This window comes from Etheostoma spectabile, chromosome 11 (assembly GCF_008692095.1).
Source record: "Etheostoma spectabile isolate EspeVRDwgs_2016 chromosome 11, UIUC_Espe_1.0, whole genome shotgun sequence".
NCBI classification, from domain to species: Eukaryota; Metazoa; Chordata; class Actinopteri; order Perciformes; family Percidae; genus Etheostoma; species Etheostoma spectabile.
In genome coordinates, this window is record NC_045743.1 from 7377972 (window position 1) to 7399022 (window position 21051).

The following is a 21051-nucleotide window of genomic DNA, read 5'->3' on the forward strand; positions in this document are numbered from 1 at the left end:
CATCTGATCCACTTCTCCTTAAGACTGACCACTTGTCAAGTCCTCACTGCTTTTACTACATCCAATCCAGGTACAATTTTGCCGATCTATTCACAATGCCTGGTTCACATCCACATGCATTAGGAGCAACATCCTCCAGCACGTTTTCCCTCTGATGCTGCTGCTCCTCTGTGCGCGCACATCAGTAAATGAATCACGTAGCACTAGAACAGCCCTTCTTCATGCGATCTTGCCAGACCTATTGGAGAACCCCCCCAGGGCAAGATCTGTCACTGTTCACTCATTTGCTGGAATACGATCAGAAACTATGGTAAATGCACCAAGAAATACACCGGTGTCTCTTATAAATGCTTCGAGAGGATTCTGGTCAGATCTCATTGCGAAGGGAGCAGGTTTCAACAGTTGACGCGGAGAGAACTGAGCGCAGTAAAAGCGATTAATTTTGATTATCTTAAATCTTCCAGCGCCTCTTTTCGTGTGTTTTTTTTGGGCAAACGTTTACAGGGGCAGTGCAGAAGAACATTGTCCGAATGAGGAATGCAAGAGGACTGGGTCCAATTGGACTGGATTATGGGATTACTGGACTGATTATAGGACAATCATCGGGCAAAAGTCGCAGCCGTGCTATAGATGCTCTTGAATGACGGGAACACAAAAGGTTGGACAGGATTTACAGCTCTATATGCTGCTTTTTTTCTACTTTGTGGCATGAGCAGGCTGTGCAACACGAGCAGAACCCATATGCAACAGTGTGCCGCACAGGAGAAAAAGTAAATGCATTGTGAATGAATGAATGGTTTCAGCGGACAATGCTGCATTTTGAACGGGCATGTCAGTATTTGCTGTAGCCTAGGTGTAGATGTCGCATGAGGGCAATGCGCTTTTGTAAGCGACGGTCTAACCTTCACCACAGAGATTCAAACGCTTTAACCTTGGATGCAGTAGGGAATATTAATACTTTATAGTCATCGATTATTCATCAAGTCCACCCTCGTGAGGAAAAACAAAGCATTTTTCGTTCACTATGTTGAATTTGATCTTTTATTCATGTATTAGCCTAGGTATCGTCGGGCGGTCATCTTTGTTTACAGAAAGAGTTCATCATAGCTGAACGGCATGTGAAAGAGGTTAAAATACAGATTAAGAGGCAAAAAGGATTTACACATCGATTGAATACCCAATTAGTGTGGGATCGACGTCAACCACTTGCTTGGTTTGGGTTTAGTCCTCTAGGTTTGCCGTAATCAACAGGTTGAAAGTCAACGATTTTTTTCTTTCTGTCTGCCACTACCGCATATCCAGTTGAAGGGATGCGTCTCTCTGTACCCATTTTCTTTCTGCTGTGGGTTAAAGCCCTGACATTGAAAAATCTCAATTATTCTGTCCCGGAGGAGCAAGGACCCGGCACTGTTATAGGTAATATAGCAAAAGATGCCGGATATGGGCCCATGGAGAGGGGTAAAAAATCCAACTTCAGAGTACTGGAGAATTCTGCTCCACATCTGGTGGATGTTGATCCTGAGAGTGGACTAATCTTCACCAAACAAAGGATTGACAGGGAAACGTTATGCAGGCGCAACCCAAAGTGCCAGCTCTCTATGGAGGTGTTTGCCAACGACAAGGAAATATGCATGATCAAGATTGATATACAGGACATAAATGACAACTCGCCCAGTTTTCCTTCAGACCATGTTAATATTGATATTTCAGAAAACGCAGCTGCTGGGACACGCTACCCTCTGACTATTGCACATGACTCAGATTCTGGGGAAAATGGGATAAAAACCTACCAGGTCACGAGAGATGATTACAATACATTTTCTTTGGATTTAAAAGTGAGGGGTGATGGGACTATATATCCAGAGCTGGTGGTTCAGAGACCTCTGGATAGGGAGGATCAGAGTCATCACACCCTCCTCCTCACAGCAATTGATGGTGGGGAGTATCCAAGATCAGGCTCCATGCAAATCAACGTCAGAGTGACGGATTCGAATGACAATAGCCCAGTTTTTGAAAAATCCTCTTATGTGATTGACATTCTGGAGAATTCACCTCCCGGAAAAGTACTCATAGATTTAAATGCCACTGACCAAGATGAGGGAAGCAATGGGCAGGTGGTGTATTCCTTCACTGGATATGCATCTGAGAGAATCCAAGACTTGTTCTCCATTGACCCCAATACTGGCGTCATCAAGGTCCAAGGAGAGATTGACTATGAAGAAAATCCAATCATAGAGTTTGACGTACAGGCTAAGGATCTCGGACCCAATCCAATACCAGGCCATTGTAAAATTACTGTCAAAGTGCTTGACAAAAATGACAACTCACCAATAATAAGTTTTGTCTCTGTTAGGCAGGGAGCCATCAGCGAGGCAGCACCTCCAGAATCTGTCATAGCGCTAGTGAGAGTAACAGATAAAGACTCGGGCCGTAATGGTCAACTTCAGTGCAGGGTGCTGGGTAATGTACCTTTCAGACTGCAGGAGAACAATGATAATTTTTACACGCTGCTCACAGACAGACCCCTGGACAGGGAAATGAAAGATGAATACAATGTAACAATCGTGGCGAGAGACAATGGGATTCCGTCTTTGAACTACACTAAGTCGTTTACTGTGAAAATTTTGGATGAGAATGACAATGCACCACGCTTTACAAAGACAGTGTACGTGCTACAGGTGCCTGAAAACAACATCCCGGGGGAGTATTTGGGCTCCGTTCTGGCCCACGACCCAGATGTAGGACGGAATGGAACAGTGTTGTACTCCATTCTGTCATCACATATAGGAGATGTTTCAGTGCACACCTATGTGTCTGTTAATCCCACCAATGGAGCCATATATGCCTCACGCTCTTTCAATTATGAGCAAACAAAGTCCTTTGAGTTCAAAGTTCAGGCTAAAGATGGAGGATCCCCTCACATGGAGAGCACTTCAACCGTCAGGGTCAATGTCCTTGATGTAAACGATAATCTCCCAGTTATTATTTTACCCCTTCTGCAGAATGACACAGCCGAAATCCCAGTGCCCAGAAACGTAGGTCTTGGATACATTGTGGCTACAGTGAAAGCTGTGGACCATGACCATGGAGAGAGTGGCCATTTGACCTATGAGATCACAGAGGGAAATGACGACCACCTGTTTGAGATGGATCCGGTCGGAGGGGAGGTCAGAACTGCTCATGCTCTCTGGGAAGAGGTCGCCCCAGTGGTTGAGCTGGTGGTGAAAGTAACTGACCATGGCAAGCCCCCCTTATCTGCCGTGGCTAAGCTGATCATTAAGGCGAACACAGATCCGGCAGCAGGAGGGGGTACTAGCGCGAGCGGGGAACAGCAGCATTGGGATGTATCCCTGCCCCTCATAGTTACCCTCTGCATTATCTCTGTCATGCTCTTAGCAGTCATGACTGCCATCGCTGTCAAGTCCAAACATCAAGATAAGGAGACTGGGAATTATAACTGCCGAATGGTTGAATACTCCAATCCTCCAGTGGGGAAAGGCAAAAAGAAAAGGATCAACAAGAGTGACATCATGCTAGTGCAGAGTGAGATGGAGGAGAGAGATTCTGCGAGCCGGATGAATGTTGTGAGCAGTCCTTCTCTCATCACTTCACCAATTTGTTTTGACTACCAGAGCCCTCTGCCGCTCACACTGCCCAGGTCAGAGGTCATGTACCTGAAAACCACCCCAAACAGCCTGACGGTCCCCAGGGCAGGTTGCCACTCCAGCTTTGCCGGGCTTAGCACAGACACTCCTGCGAATAGGATGTCAGTGATACAGGTAAGGAGGATGCGGCACTGTGTTCTTTATCTGCCCTTTATTCTTGCTTATCTGCACCCGCTGCTTTGCCATACAAATCTGACAAAAGAAAAGTAATCACATGAAAAAGAGAAACTCTGTCAATATGAGCAGACATCATTATCACTTATTGCTTTCTGCTTTGAAACTATGAAATGTATTTCTGCATGACATGGGAACTTAGTGCTGGAATGTATTCATGTGTTGTTAATTGCATTTCACTAAAGAGACCTTTTCTTTCTACATTTGAGAAATCTGAATCATTTTAGATAGTGCTCCGTCATAAACTTGCAAAGTGTACAGGTGGCCCGCATAATCAGTAAGTCCTCTCAGTTAGACATGCAAACAGTGTGAGTCTTGAACAAGGCTGCTGTGACCCTGCCAGATCCACTGCTATAGAGTGAAAACAAAACCCTGCCTGAAATGTGGGATTGGACAGGTGTTTGAGCAGCTTGTCCGTTCACATTACTGAACCAATGTGCACCAGACAGCTAGATGCACACAGCATAACCTTACAATCGCATTTTTTGCTCCACACAAATATGGGCCAAATCCATCCATCCACATCCAAAGTTGGCACGAGAAGGCCATTAATAGGGTCCATCCTTGTCTTGTAGAGATGGCAGGTTATACACAAGCCAGCTAACATGCTAATTTGACAGCATGGGCTAGTAGTGCTGTTTAGCACAGTAGAATTATCTGTTATAAACTATGTAAATATCTAGGACAGTCTCACAGACAGTCTCATTTGGAGATGATAACATAGATGACAAGGCCTGGCACTGTCAGCAGTCACTAGGGTATATGGGTGTGATCAACACAAAGACATTATTGTCAAGATAGGGGAAAGAGGATGCTGATGGCAGTGGCTAATGCTTTTCTCTTTTGCTTTGCCAAGGTGGCGCATATGTTCACGATAGAGATTTGTTCTTATCATGCCATCATCACTGGCAGGTGTTCTATAGATTTCATTGACACTAGTTATTATTGTTATAATAAAAATATAAGAATTTGAAAACCATAAAGGAAAATCTTTTTTTTCTGTCTCAATGTCATGTCACTCAGGCTATTGTTGAATATGCATGAACATTTTAACATGGCCAATGCAAAATATGATTTCCCTTTTTTATTTCTAGACGGAAAATTTCCCCTCAGAGCCCAATTATGCTGGCAGCAGGCAGCCATTTGTTCAAAGGTAAGAGCTCTATCCAAAAGCTTCCTGACCAGTGCATTTAGCTTTTTCATCTTTGTATCAAGACTATGGCAATCAAATAAGAGCGCTCACACAGAGGTAATGGCAACTTGTGTTTTTTTTCCCCCTCCATTCTGCTGCAGCTCAACATTTAAGGATGCAGAACGAGCAAGCCTCCGAGACAGTGGCCATGGTGATAGTGACCAGGCTGATAGTGACCAGGATACTAATAAAGGCTCACACTGCGACACGTCTGCTAGGGAGGCCCTCAAGATGAAAGCAACAGCAGTTAATGGGCAGCCTTTTGAGCAGGGTGAGTGGATGCACTCTCTTCCTGACATCTTGAAGATGCTCAACTGACTCTTGTACCCCACATGTTTTTTTATACTTTATGCACTGAGAACATGCAGCTCAGTGGTGTTTAAGTGGAGGTCCACCAGCCCCTGGATACAGCCAACGCAGACAAATCCACACTGTAATCAGATGCAGGTCGCGCTACTTTGTACTACTTTACATTGCTGACAGCCTAAGGTGTGTTGCAAAGATGACATGAAGGCACCAGAGTGGAAGGTAGATGGTAGTTTAAAAGGATGAAAGAGTCCGTTGGTTGAAGGTAGAATGTTCAAACATCTTGTGTCTGATTTTGCCATCAAACAAGCTCATATGCATGGCAAAGCGTACCTCCGTCTGTGTCTCTTTTGATCACGTCATTATTTGAACACAGATTCGTTGCATGGATGTCTTGAATGACACGACAGAGACAAGCGCGAGAGACACTTGCAGTGCAAAAATGACAGGTATTTCTAGTGCAACATGACAGAGTGTTTCCACCTTTTCATTGGAAAGATTTTCTCAGTTATTATCGGTTTTTGCCGTGGTTGCACTGTTTTGAGAGGAGCTTTGCTTTGCGACTGAAAATAGAAATGTTAAATTTTATTTCACAAACCTGACACTGCCAGGAGTATAATCATAGATGATTGTCAATCTGTTGCAACCTGGCTGACCTGATAGGGACTGATATATTTAGCTATTGTGGTTATAAACTGAAAATATGAAAGCAACTCTCACTGGTAAGATAAAAGATAATAGGAGACTTGAGTGAAGTGGTGGTTTTTCTCATTTCCGTGTGTGAGCCTTGCAAGAGACTCTGGTCATCAGGTCCCTATGCAGTACTTTCCACACCATTTACATTGCTCTGAACTGTTTGTTTGTGGGAGCTCAGGAGGGCAGAGATGGAATCACTCTTGCGCCTGCTGGAAGAATGTGTGAATCTCTCACTCTATCTCACTTTTGTGTGTGTGTGAGTGTGTGTGTGGTGTGTGTGTGTGTGTGTGTGTGTGTGTGTGTGTGTGTGTGTGTGTGTGCTATGAGGAATTATGGCAGACCAAATTTGACTCTGTGGGAGGTGTAAATTCAATCACAATTTTTTTTTGCAGCACATTCCTGAAACTGATTTAGCCCAAGTTCTAAGTCCAATCAAAGTTTCAGTTTTTGTACATGCAAGACCAAATATTTACATGTGCATCACTGGCACTCGTTTGACAGTAATGTCAGTTCATTTATAAACCTCCGTTTGTTAGATAAGATAAATGCAAAGAAGTGGGGCATTGCATTTAATATTAATAGGTTTTTCTAATGCCTTTCCTGTTTGTATGTGAGAATGTAGTTAAAAAAAAACAAACTAATGGTAAGATGAAATGCTTTTTTCTCTCAGGGTTGATAAGTTGAACATTAAATGGTGTCACTGTCTACTTGGTACAAGATGGAATATTTATATTACGAATAATGCCTTAGACCTGATCACACAACACATCATCCTCCAACCCACACACTCCTTCTGTCTCTTGCTCTCTCACACACACACACACACACACACACCACGCACAAGCACACACACACACACACACACACACACACACGCACAAGCACACACACACACCACACACACACACACACACACGCACACGCACACGCACACCACACACCACACACACACGCACACGCACAAGCACACACACACACACACACACACACACACACCACACACACACACACACACACACACAACACACACACACACAGGTACATTTATTGAACAACAAAGCCACTGGTTTGCAGATTCTGACAAGATAGCACTATTATCCAAAATGGAGACACCACAGAATAATAGTTCCAAATGCACCAACACAAAAGCTTGTGGGTTAAGTAGTACTGCTTTTATGTCTTTACCTTTACCATCCCTTTAGTCTCCTGGCTGCTTTGATACAGGTAATATATGCACCTGTGCAGCTTCCACTATCATGCACTCTGAATATTTATTCACTCTCACAGACACCAGATGCACAGTGGATATGTTGCTAGGCTTTCTCGGATTCTATTTATAATGGGCAGGCAGTTTCTTTGTTTTTGGAGAGCATGTCATTGTTCTGCTCACAGTTGCTCTTAAGATCACAGCTATTTTGTCACTTTGTCATCATTCTATTATGTGACTATGTAAATGCGTTGGACAATATAAAGCCATTGTATAACTCTGTCATTTCAGAGCTATTACTTAACACATTTGTATTCAATGATGAAATGGAAATGGTAAGCCTGTGCCAGGCACAACAGACCCTAACTTCCTCATCATTTTCCGTCTGCCTTTTTGTTTTTAAGCAATATAAATTAATTATACTAACAGTAGTGTCATACATTTATTTTTCTTACATTGTTAAACATAAATCATGTATTTTGTTATAGAAAAACTATAGTGTGTGATGGAAAAGGTGTGACCATGACAGGAAAAATATTACAAATCTTAATTTCCTGTAAGCAATAAGAATTAAATGTAAACATTCAGACATGATCCTTAAATTGCTCCTGGTTACATGGCGAGAAAAATAGCACAATGACAAAAATATCTTACCGTGGTTTTGCTTAACCTTCTAAGCATATACATCCCTTTGCATCAGCGTCATCTGCTAGCTCCTCTGCAGTGGTGATAGGTACCATGGAAATGAATTCAGCATCTCCCCGCTTCTCCTCGCCTATGCTTATTGTTTTGGCCTTGTGTATCCGTGCCTAAAAAATACTTTTCTCCGTGGCGCTATAAAAAACACTGGGAGAAACACAAACACACAGGGCACAGAGCTGTAATCTGAGGTGTAGTTGCTTCAAAGCATATTAGTTTTAATATGCAGGATCTGTGTTGCGGTTTTGCCGAATCAAAGCCATCATTTAGTTGTTCCTTTTGATGTAAAATTCATTTTGAACTCAAATGTGTATTTCTGAAAGAGATAGCACCAAAATGGTCTATGCTAAGGATGTAACAATGTACAATCAACAATCACATTATTCACACAATTATGAAACACAACATGGGGGAAATAACAGTATGCAGCCTAGAAATTAAACTTGTTTTAAAAATCAGTAAAAATAGTAATAGTTAACAGTAAAAATTGATTGTTTTAATTTATAGTGATATGTACGATTCTTTGTACTAAAAACTCAGTACTGAGGTTAATCTGCATCAATTATTAAAAAACAGACTTTGCCATTATGCTACTACCAATTTTACAACTTCAACTGTAATCACTATGCTTCTCTGTTGGTCAAGAGGTCAGCAGAAAAACACTGTTACAACAATAAAAATACAAACAGCATTAACAGACTGTCACACATTGCAAAAGAGTAAACACAAAGAATACACAAAAAATGCAATAAAAGATCTGAGTCAGTATCTAGGTAAAATGTCAAAAGGAGGAACTTATTTAAACAATATCGTAATAAAGGCTGTTCCATGGATTATGATGGTATGTCACATTAGCGTCTGTTGTAATCTTGGTCAAATCCGACTGATTTGGTCAGCACGGTGGCTAAGTGGTTAGCACTTCTGCCTCACAGCAAGAAGGTTCTTGGGTTTCCAGAACAAAAAACAGCATACATGGGAAAGGGCGAGGTTTTCTGCACAGTGAAACTTACAATGTCCCCAAAAATACACTGAAAACCTTTCTCAGGCAAACATTCATGGGAACAAAAAGCTCTTCCTATGATTAGATTGCATGATACAAAAGGGCACCCATTATCTTATACCAGTTTACTATGCTCGTAAAAAGACACAATGTTATAAAACAATTACTGTAACTCATAAAGGACATACTGTATGTCGTAGATATTTCTTGGAAGGAAATGTAGAAATGCATTTTCCTTTAACATTTTTAATGTACGCGTTCATTATTAAGACTCTAAAACAGTTATGGTGTAAAATTAACAGCCCCAATTTGCTTTTTAAATCTCTGTCCAGTCATTGAATAATTAACTGTTCCTTTTGTCTTATGGCTGGAAGTGTGTGTGTTTTGTGTGGGTGTTCATGGACCTGAGCAGATAGTAGTGGCACTTTGCAAATGAGCTTGCTAGCATGTGTGGCACATGGTGCTGGCTTTTACATCTCATGGGCTTATAGAGCAGAGATGGTATCTTTTTTTTTTTTTTTTGTTAGAACTTCCTCCAGCAAACTGGCCGAGGCTGGCAGTGTGAGGAAGGTACTGCTGCCTTTGAACAAGAGCAGCTCCCCACCTCTTCTGGGAAGAGACTTGTCGTGTGGAGCATTTCCCCGTTCCAGGCTGATATTCCTGTTCTCATCAGGGTTAGGTTCAGAAATAAGATCAAGTGTCTCATTCGTCACTTCACTCATTGTCTTTGATATCACGAAATTACATGTAAGCAAGATAGAGAGACCTTATTTATAGACCAAAGCTACAAGAACTGATCAGTGGAGTATCAAGCCATGTTGTGATTGGTTATACCCAAAGAAAAAAAACAACAATGTAATGTCTTTGTCGGAATCTTTGAAGAATGATTTATGAGAGAAAACGGATGTGAAGTGTTAATGAGACTCTGTGAGTATGTTTCATATGTTCTGTCATAATATTAGAACATTTGTTTCCTGAGGGGAGAGACACCAAAACTGGGAGATGTTGCAGATGTGGTGTGTGTTGTCTTTTATGTTTTACAAGCTCATTCATTCGTTTCTTATAGTTGTAGTTTTAGGAAACACAATGTACAAAACCTAAATAAATAACCAATTTCTGATTGATTCAGTGATCATTATTATCATTTTGTCAAGCTTAAAGAATAATCAGTCATTACAACCTCATGGCGATCACAGCAAATAAAAATGTTTATTTAAGTTTGATCAGTCATCAGAACAACAGGAATTATTGTTTTTCTAATTAACAGGTAAACTGTCATTTACTACCAATTTATAAAGACACCTTTGAGCTATTGCTTAATGCCTCTACATGCAAAATAACTTGATGTAGGATTGTCAAATCAATTGTGAGGGCGTAGTGTAATGACTACAGAAATAAAAATGACACCTTCTTCATCATAATGCCATGGAAATCGGCTAATTCTATGCACCGCTCTCTTTATGCTTATTTCATGTCTACCAGGTTTAGATGTGGTGTGAAATGTGAAAGACTAATTTATGGCATAAAGATAGAGCCTTACCCATTGCTCCACTTCTTACCGCTGACACTAATACACAGTCATTCGAACATGTTGTACAGTCCTGTGGCGTTTGGCTTGGTGTTCAGCATCCACCAACTAATGCAGCTGACGTCTACCAAAGGAATGGGATAATCAGGGAACCACTTCAATCAACAAAAAGTGGTCAAGAAGATGAGGTTACATGTCTTCCATGCATCATCAACTTACATAAATGACCAGCCCTCAATTTGCACTGAGTTAATACTTACAATGTGGACTACATTTAAAGCTAATTGTTTTTCATTTTTGCCATTTTTTACCAAAGCATATCAGTTCATATCAGTTTCCAGGCACTCAAACGTAGTTTGTAGAAACTGTTGACCACAGTGTATGGTAAACAAGGTCCTCTATTGGCAAGGACAGGTCAAATAGGTACATTTATACAGAGTGAAGTGAAAAAATGGGCAGGAAATGCAAATGAGCTGCTGAGAATGCCCCCTCTCAAAGTAATTAGAAAGATTAATAAAAGTCAAACTAATGAGTGTTTGTTTTACAAATTCCCAAGATCCAACTTGAATTGTTATCTCAGATATTGATCTGATTGTCACCCATTTTTTGAATATCCAAAAGAACCACACATAAAATCCTATCTATAAATTGTGAAAAATACAAAACTGAAAAATAATGAGCCCTAACAATATTCTAACTAACCACATTCTGACTGCAGAGTTTCCTACCACTTACTGATCAGAAAAATTGTAAATATTTCTGCGCATGCAAATTTTGTTTTTTTGTGCATTCAACGCAAACATGCTGCTGCTGGAAATGTAAATGAACAACACATCACTTCCTCTGCACCAGATGATATTTTCCTGGAAACACCTACACAGGTTGTTGAGAAAACCAGAGGGAAAAAGGTTTCATGGATAGCCTCACTTCCTCAGTTGCTACCTTGGCCAGCATGACATTTGTATGGTGTTAAAATTTGAAGGTTACATTGTGAGTGATGTCTCCAATAGAAAAGCCTGTACATTACTAAATCAAAAACGGCATTGCTAAATTTGAACTATCAACTGCTGCAAAAGGCTGCTTATTTTATTATGGAAAATTCTTGTGATAAATATTAAATAACTTATATCAGGAAAGACACTATTGTTGGATTTGTATGTAGGATTTTTTAGAATAGTACTGGAAATGTGTGTTTGTTGAAGTGTTTTATTATTGATGCTCATCCTTCAAAATGTCATCTACATTTTCTTCTTGGTTGTTTGTTCTTACCCCAGCAGGGTCCAATAACAAATGTTTAACTGTTTTTGCAGAGCAAGACAAATCAGTCCACTGCACCGATGAATGTCGTGCACTGGGACATTCTGACAGATGCTGGATGCCAAAGTTACGGGTAGGAAGCCAAGCAGACAGCGCCGATAATCGCACCAACCTTTTCATCCCTGTGGGAATGGATGCCATGGTAGAGACAGAGATTTATGGCACCATCAGCTGCAGCAGCAGAAAAACCCTCAGCACGTTTGGAAAGGAACAGCGGGACAGTACAATCCTTGTGGCCAATGTCAAACCTTACTTAAAATCGCAGCGTGCTTTAAGCCCACCGCTACAGGAGAGTCCATCTGAGTCCAGTAGTCCCACTAAGAGTAGTATGCCCCTGGACTTGGCCAACCAAGAGTCCAAAGAAGAGAGGGAGGGGGGTTCAGACAGCAGTGCCTATGGCCCTCCAGATGGCCAGTGCTCCCCACTGCACATCGAATTGGAGGAGCCCTCCTACCTGACTTCTGAGCTCAGGCCTAAGTCTCTGTCAAGCAGCTTCATTCACAGCTCTGTCATCAGCCAGGAGTGTGGGGGGTCAGATTGTGCTCTCGACCCACGGGACTCTGGTAACTGACAGGCCAGGTGATCTCGCTCGCTCTCACCTGCCAGGGGTGTGATGATGATATTATAGAGTAATGACCAAGAGGTGATTTATTTTGACCCACATAGGTGTCCAGGCACGCATTGTATAACCAAAAACCATCTGCTTTGTCTGTTTGTTTTTTTAGTTTGTGACTTGTTGTGTTTAGGTGAAATATGTGTCCTTGACTGATGTGAAGGTTTGGGGGGAAAACCAGTGCTTACCTGACTTCAAGTGTTTACATGGTGTACTGTATCTGTCAATTTAGGTGTCTGTATTTTACACATTTCAAGCTCCAATTTTGTGAGGCTGTGGAACAAATTGCTACTGTTAAGCTATCGAGTCCTGTCTGCTTTTGTACAGTGATGCTTCCTGTCTCCATTTAGTGTATAAGCAACATCTCTTTGAATATCACAGACCTGTGAGACAACTGAAATACATATCAGTGATGTTAAATACAAAAGTGAAGTGTCTTATGAACTGTTAATGATGGTGCAACAGGGAATGTCCCTTTTCATAACACCATTTGAGGTTCCTATAAAAAACAGTTTTTTAAGAATGTATTTGTAATTTTATTGTCGTCCTCTGCAGTTTATGTGAAAATAAGCTGAGCTTACACGTGAATGTGGGCCACTGTACTTGTTGTGTATTTTATTAAATTTGTATACACTGTGTGCATGGAAGGCAATTATTTTGAATGGTAACAACTTTTGAAGCTGTCAAGTTTTATGTGAGGGAAGTGAATTTATGTGTACCAGGTGCTTAATACGTGTTCATGACAAAAAGCACTCTGCAAACGTGCCATCTTTAGCTATACTCTGCATACCAGCACATGTTATCTAGCAGTAGTCTAGATCCTAGTAAGGGAAATCTAAAAGAAAAATCACAATCAGCATTTTACACAGCTATTTATATTCAGAAAATGCAAATAAAACAGGCACTGTGTGTGCACCCAAGAGAATATGAGTTGCCTTCCTCTGCTCAATGCTTTTATGATAGGTATGCATCATAATGTGGAAATCCTGCTCACGCTTTTGTACTCTAAAATTCAAAGTCATCAGAGCTGCTGTCATTAAATGCCTACTTGTAATAATATGTTTATTTAGAAATGTGTCTGACAAATAACTAGACGTGGATCTAACAAAAAAGTTAACATCAGCTTCAACTAGCAGTTACCGGAAAAAACTTTTTGAAATGAATTCTTTGATGAATTTAATGAAGTGAAATTTTAATGATCACTGTGGGGAAAGTGGGTCAACACAGCAGCAAAGGCTTGAACAAATAGTGCATTAAAGGTTATCACAAGTAAATAAAGAAAAAGAGAATTATTAAGAGGTCCATCATTTGCTCTCTTTTTTATAGGATAGATATATAGTCTGTATTGTCCACTGGGGAAATATGTTTTCACTGTCTGTACAAACAAATACACACTCACAAATATACATACATACACATACACAAAACATTAGATTTACAAAGGTGCATGTGCAAATGTTATATAAGTTCATACTTTATGCATTGTGCACTATTTAGTATTTAATCAAATGCAGAAAGGGTGGGTGTAGTGACAGAAGGCCTCGGTCCGCAGACACATCCCATCTACATTCTTTGCAAACCTAACCTGTTTTATTCTTTCATGCAGAGGACAAGGACATGGATGTTGCTGTGACCAGAGTAATGCTATTTATCCACTACATTTGCTAGACACAGCCTATATAGAACGATTAAATATAACATGGATCTATGTTTACCAAGATAAATCACTAAACTTAGGAATCCTGGAAATGTAGAAATGTTTTCTGTTTTTCATCTGCAAAACAATCACACAAAAGCCTGTTTCTTTTTTCTTTCTTTTTTTTAAAACTTAGTTTAGTTTAGTTTCTCCATCTGGAGACACTGACTCTTGTACCCTGGCTCAGTGAGCGGTTTTCAGAATGCCTTGTTTTTCATGAGCTCTGGATAACAGAATCCTGTCATCTACTGAGAGCTGACTATAAGTACGACTCAGTTTCTCCTCAGGGAAAACACATTAATTTGGATTTTGATTTGCATTTGTTTTGGTGCTGGTATTGACACAATTCCAGACCTAGATGTCTCATCTCAGCAGGCAGCTCTGATGAGCTCATCTGCATAAGTTGAAATACTCTTTGAAAAAGAGATTGCGTGGGTCACAGCAACACATCCCATTGAAATACAGACAGAAACATCACATCATTTTATCTGTATCAGTCCCAGGGTATCAGAACACGGCTGATGAAGACAGGTGAGCAGAATGTCAAGTAAAAGGGTTGAACCATTTGCTGCAATACTTACTCCTCCAATTGTTTAACACTATATCACTGTTTTACATCACAAGGAAGTAAAACAGGTTAAACTTCCACTTCTGCCGTAATTATGCAAAATTAGCTTTGAACCACCCCATTTCTCAATTAACACTGTGCTACAAGTACAAATGCTTGACAAAAAAAGTGGTATGTTGTTAAGGGGAGCTGAATACAGATTAAGGACTAGCATGCAGTGTTGAATGAATACGACTTGTCTCTCAGAATGATTACAGTCACAGTGAAAGGGAATTACAGACAATGAAACAGATCTGTGTAATACCTCCATTCTTCTACATTTTACATACACAAATGATCTATTCAGATGAAAAAGGAATGAGCAGTGTAGCATTCAGTTGTGAAAAATTGACATGCTCACCCTGAGTACTTAAGCTTTTAATTCAATAATTGAATAACACAGCCGATTAAGAGCTTGTCTTCCACCTCCACCGAATGCTATGGGAGATGGTTCCACTTGGCTGAGGACTGTTGGTGGGGAAACAACAGCGAACACATAAGCATTATTGAGAGTGTAGTTTTCATTTTAACCGAGAGATGTCATTGAGCACAGCGTGCATGCCTTCGGGGCAAAATATTAAAATGCTCCTTCTAGGTTTATTTGCATGTTTGTTTTAAGCATAGAAAACAAACTTGCACATAAATAGCAAAAACTGTACCCAATTAGGTAATGTAAATGTGACGCCTCTGAATTGAATGTTAAAAAGGGGTAACTTTGAGAATCACTTTGTATAATACACACTGTTAATTCATTCATTGAGACATTCATTGACGCATGCATTTATTTTTAATGACTGAATTTAAAGTGTGCTAGAAATACTCATTGGTGTGAACATTTGTCACATTCCTTTTTCAGCAACATTGCCACACCAAGTAACAAAATGCCTTGACATGATACAAAACATGATACAAATAGTTTTTATGAATAGTACGTTGCTTCATTAGTTTAAATATGGATTAAAATAATAGCTTGACATTTTGGGAAATATGCTTCTTTATTGCAAACATGATGCTATAGCCACTGTGATCGCTTATGTTAGCTTAACGGTGACTCGGTGGTTGGCACTTCTGCCTCACAGCAAGTTGGCACTGCAGAGTTCGAACCCCAGTCTGTGTGGTGTTTGCATCGGTTTCCTCCTGGTGCTCCGGTTTCCTCCCACCATAAGGACATGCATGCTAGGTAACTAGGACTACAGTTGAAAAATAGCCTACTGGCCATCACTGGCGCATTTACAGAAATGTTGATTAACGTGCATTGTCCTAATCAAATAACTAAATCTAAGCACAGAAACTGGAAACAGGGAGAAACTCTGTCCAAAAGTAACAAAAATCTCCAAATGTCTCTAAAGCTCTTTTATTAACACCATGTATCTCATTTGGACATTATGTGATTTTGCATGGACAGAAGCCAGGCTAGCTGTTTTCCCTGTTTCCAGTCTTTCTGTTAAGCTGAGCTAACTATCTTCTGGCTGTAAAGTACCTTCATATTTAGCATACATGAGAGAATGATGTCACTCTTTTCACCTACCTCTCATCAGGAAACCAAATATTTCCCAAAATGTCAAACTAATCTCTTTAAGGGAACTATTTTTAAACATTGGTTTATCAGTAGATTTTCTAAAACAAATTGTAAGCTCATGAGATAAATTTATTGTCATTTTAACCACTCAGGATCTCACCAAAACTTACTTAGGTTATACCCATAGACTGTTAAATGTAAAGTCTTATGTTACTTGGTGATATTGAAATACAGCATGTAGTCTCTTCGTTGTAGCTTTGTGCATTGGTGGAAGCTTAGAAAAGTGCCGGTTTTCTTCAGAGAGAACATAGAGCTGTTAAAATGTCTAAACAAAGAGTAAACTGGTCAAATGAGATGAGTGTGACACCTTCCTGAAAACACACAGAGAAAAAAATGGTTAACCAAATTGATTGTGTTGTTAAATTTCTACGGAGCACAGTGACATGGAAATAAATGTAGCTAAATGCCAACTTTCACTATTCAGTAATGATTTCCTTAATTTGGATTCAAAGTAGCACTGTAAGATATGCGTGTTTGGGGGCAACTGAGCTTTCACAATTTATTTTCCCTTTGTAACTGTAGACAGACCTGACAGGGCAGTCTGGGAGGCTTTTGCAAAACACTGTCCATTAAATATTGTTCTGCTCCCGTTTTTAGAGGAGTGTGACACCGTTGACTGCATTTAGCTTTCATTTTAACCCACAGGAATTAACACCCCTTTTATTGACCCCGTCTGACAGAAAATTCCAGACTGTACAGCCATTTTGTTTGGAGAGCTTGTTAAAAAAAAAAGGTGTTGCTTATGGCATTGTCCTCTGGGAGGAGTTCAAATGCCAGCCAATCTGTCAATCATGATTAATGTTTAACGCCAAGAAAGGATATAGCATAAGGGAAGCGATCCGGCAGGACTTCACACAGGTTTCACTATGTGTTACTGGGTCATGACACACTTTCCTCACTTTGAATTGGGCAAAAATAGTCCTCTGCACGCCTTTTTAGTGGCAAAGTGGGCCAATATCTGCATAAAACAGAAACGCTAATGCACTCTGTCATCTGCTCAAAAGTCCTGAGTCTAAAAAGCTTCACCCTTTAAGTGCTTTGTCTGCCATCACAAATAAGATGGAAAATTTAAAGGTGAGACGGAGAAAGAGAGAAAAGGAGCACTAGACAGAGAGAGCCGGGGTATAGAACATACCCAGCTTTTTAGAATCAATAGACAGTTTATTGAATCAATACACAGTTTGGTGTAGCGCGAAACTGTTGTTGTCTGACGAAAATGGTAGATGTCGAATAGGGTGCCCTGATTAAGTGTCATGCAGGCATAAGTGCACAATGCTTGGGGTTTTTTAGGGACAGCAGGCCTCCATACTGTTAAGCTGGTGGACTCTGTGAAGGTAACTGTAAAAGTGGGGATGTTTTTAAAGTTATGCATAGAGCTCACAAAATGTTAAGCTTTGCTTTTTCTATTGCTTCTCTAGCTGTTAAAGAGGACAGTTCATATTAGCATGTACTGTGAGATAACTCTGCAGTCCATAATGCAGCTAAATTGTTTGGAGGCAGTTTCAGTGTGAGTTAGTTGGTCTGTTTTATGGTTTGCATGAGTTTTCATGCATTAGCACATAGATAAGTATTTGGATTTCTACTTCCAATAGGCAGCCATTGGTTTATGTCCATTTCAATTCATAATGTAATGTCTTTCCACAAGCCATCACTCTGATGAACAGCTGACTTCAGACTCACAGTGCCAGGTTCAATTCCTGTGCAATAACCCAGCAACAGTGTCTATAATCAGTCTGTTTACTGGTTCCACTTATTGTTTATTCATCATTCTCATTCTCTATTTCAGAGCTGTTCATACTGTTCCTACTGTTCATATTGTAATACAATACTTATATAATAACATAATATTATTTATTCCAGCACCCTTTGCACTATGCTCCATAATTAAAATAATAATATCTATCATAATTATAATCTACTCCTGAATACTTTGCACTCTTCATTGCGCTAATTGTCTCAACCTGTTTATATTGTTTCTGTTCATAGTGTGTATATATTGTTTGTTTCGTTGTTTGTTTTGTATGAGTAAGCACATTGTGAGCAATACGAGCCGAAGCAAAATTCCTCATGAGTGTCCTTATACCAGGCAAATAAAGCTGATTTTGATTCTGAAAGGTGATCTACAGTGTCACACTGCACGTTTATTCACGTTTACTCATCACTGTGTTGTATTGTAGTTGCGATTGTGCAAAACCTCTCTTGGTGCATTCAAAAACACTCAAAAATCCTTGATTTGAGAGTCAGCTCTCAAAACAGTACTGCATTTGTGACACATATTGTCTGACAATTAAACACACAAGACAAAAAATAAGCCAACATCGATGTTGTGAAGATGATAATGTAAAGTCATTTTTTGTTCTTACATTTTTCAAGTTTGCTTTTTTGCAGCAGTTCGACTGACATCAAAGCCCTCATACCCCCATGTTCCACTCAGGTGTTTTCACTCATTTTTGCTCATTAAAACTCGCCTGAGCTGAGGACTGTGTGGGTGTGTACAGACGAGCGCTCAACTGACTCCCTCACTCTCCTGTTTTATTGCACCTGTTTGGGTCAGTCAATTTACACCTTTATGATTATTAGTACATGAGAGTTTTGGGACCTCAGATCCAACAGAGGTCTGCCAGATATGCCAGAATAACTGAAAATGTCTGTGCAGTGCCTTGAAGTCTGGGATGATCACTGAATGCAATGCAAATATATATATATTACATATATGTATATATATTCATATATATATATATATATATATATATATATATATCATTCATTCGTTCGTAACAGACAGTTTTCTACTGCAGCCCAGTAATTGGCTATCTTGATTTGTGTATTGTTTGTCTGTTTGAACATGCTAGGTATGGATTTTTCCATTCTACTGATGTGCTGCAGTTTTTGGTGCATTGTAATGCTCGAGGAGGAATGTTTGTATTGGTAGCAAGAGATGAGTAAGTCACAGTTTTATCATTACACTACACAGCTAAGCCAATAAAACATTAAACATGTCAAACTGTGACTAAAATTAAGTTGCCTGGGTCATCTGTTGGTTACAAATCAGCAACGTAATCTAACAGCAATAGTAGTTTAAGGTTCACAAATTCCAAGTGTAGCCATGGAGATTTTTGCTCACACACTGGCAGCTTTTTGTCCAAAGGTAAACTTGATAGTAGCCATATCCTGGTCAGGGCACATAGGTCAATCTGTTTTCATGCAACTTTGATACACCCCTCAAATGAGAGCACAGTCATCATGATTTGTTTTAGAATATGCTTATACACCTATCATTGTGTCTCACCCACAGATAGATAAAAAAAAGTATGAAAAGCAGCTGCCAGCTACCCGCTCCCTCTTTGAATGAGCAAAAGTAGGTTAACTATTATGCTGTGCAAGTCGGGTAAATCACAGCAAGCCAAGCCGCTTTACCTTACAATGAATTTGTCTATAGGAACTATTAAAGGCCAGTTATAGCAGCTCCATACATCCCCCAAAAGTGATATGAGATACTCTTGTTTAGCAGCAGAGGTTGATACATTGTAAGCATCAGTGTTTTTTTATAGTGGGCTGCATTATTATTGCAGTGTCCATGATTATGTGTAAGCTAGTCATGCACCACAATATACACAATCAAATGTATTTGCCAGTGTGGATGAATGTTGGCAGTCTTTTCATTTTCACCAGCAGCTGCTTGATGATGGAGTCTCGCTAAATGCATTCATCATCATTCATCTACAATGCAATTTTGAGACAACAGACTTGACATTGATGTCCTGTGGTGCTTGTTCCACAAGCATAGTGCATTTATAGATGTGTTATGGATTTATTATGAATGCCCAGTTAAGTTGAATTGCTACCCAGAGTTGTCGACAGAAAAGCCAACTAATAATTTTGGCAGCTGCAGAAATGCATGTAAACAGTGTGACCTTACGCTAAGATAAAAATACGATTTGTTTAAAGAAGTGCATGACAAGGTGTCAAGGCACTTAAGTGGATTAGTGCAACCCTCTGGGAAATCATTCATTTTCAGCCCTTGCATGGGTCTGAATCTAATTGCATGCAATGGTGTTCTATCTCTATTTTCAATCCTGTTCATCAACACTATATCATCTGAAAACCAACACAAAAATTATGAAGACATATGCACTTGGAAGTATCTATAATTTGACAATAAATGCCCTTTCAACAAGGGGTTCTGCTCATTTGTATGCAGAAGATTGTGAGATGTAGAGGTGAAAGAGGCATCGCTCTTTAACCTTCTCTTTCGTCCTACATACCACTGAAACCTCACAAAGAATATTAGTCTAAGCCAGGGACAATACAGAATTTTTAAGGGTCAAGTTGCACAAATTCAGTGACCTCTATGTTCATCCTGCAATGATAATAATAGCCCATAATTAAAGTCAGAGACCACAGTGCTTGTGTGGTGCTACATCTATGCTGATTAGAGGTTGAAAAGGTCTCAACCTTGACCTGAATCTTAAACTCGTGTAAGTAGGCATACTGCATGAAAGCACAAGACACAATCAAAGAACTACTTGACAGACAACCACGTCAAATGCTGAGTCATCAATCTCATAGTACATCTTTAACAGCATCCACACTCTGCTGGGCAAAGGCCTGTTTTGTCTTTTCAGAAAATATGTGGGAGTAAGTCTAGATAAGTAAATGTTTGGATCAGTGGGAGCACTAGGATAAAAATTGTTTGTATTGGAGCCGAAACACTGTTTGGAATATTGACCCCAGAGCCAAGGCTACATTGAGATCCACAGTTCTGTTTCATG

At 39.9% G+C, this 21051-nt stretch overlaps 1 protein-coding gene across 1 annotated transcript; it reads left to right on the forward strand.

Annotated features, from left to right (window-relative positions):
• The first annotated feature begins 172 nt into the window (after positions 1-172).
• On the forward strand, positions 173-13035 carry LOC116698232 (protocadherin-17). Its single transcript, XM_032530041.1, has 4 exons — positions 173-3779; positions 4934-4992; positions 5133-5302; positions 11778-13035. Exons 1-4 carry the CDS (start codon positions 1311-1313, stop codon positions 12353-12355), a joined length of 3276 nt encoding a protein of 1091 aa, XP_032385932.1. The 5' UTR covers positions 173-1310; the 3' UTR covers positions 12356-13035.
• The last annotated feature ends 8016 nt before the right edge of the window (positions 13036-21051 follow it).

Coding starts and splice junctions, on each gene's coding strand:
- LOC116698232 (XM_032530041.1), top strand. CDS start 1,311: ATGCGTCTCTCTGTACCCATTTTCTTTCTGCTGTGGGTTAAAGCCCTG. Junction 3,780..4,933: donor ATAGGATGTCAGTGATACAG/GTAAGGAGGATG, acceptor TTTTATTTCTAG/ACGGAAAATTTCCCCTCAGA. Junction 4,993..5,132: donor AGGCAGCCATTTGTTCAAAG/GTAAGAGCTCTA, acceptor ATTCTGCTGCAG/CTCAACATTTAAGGATGCAG.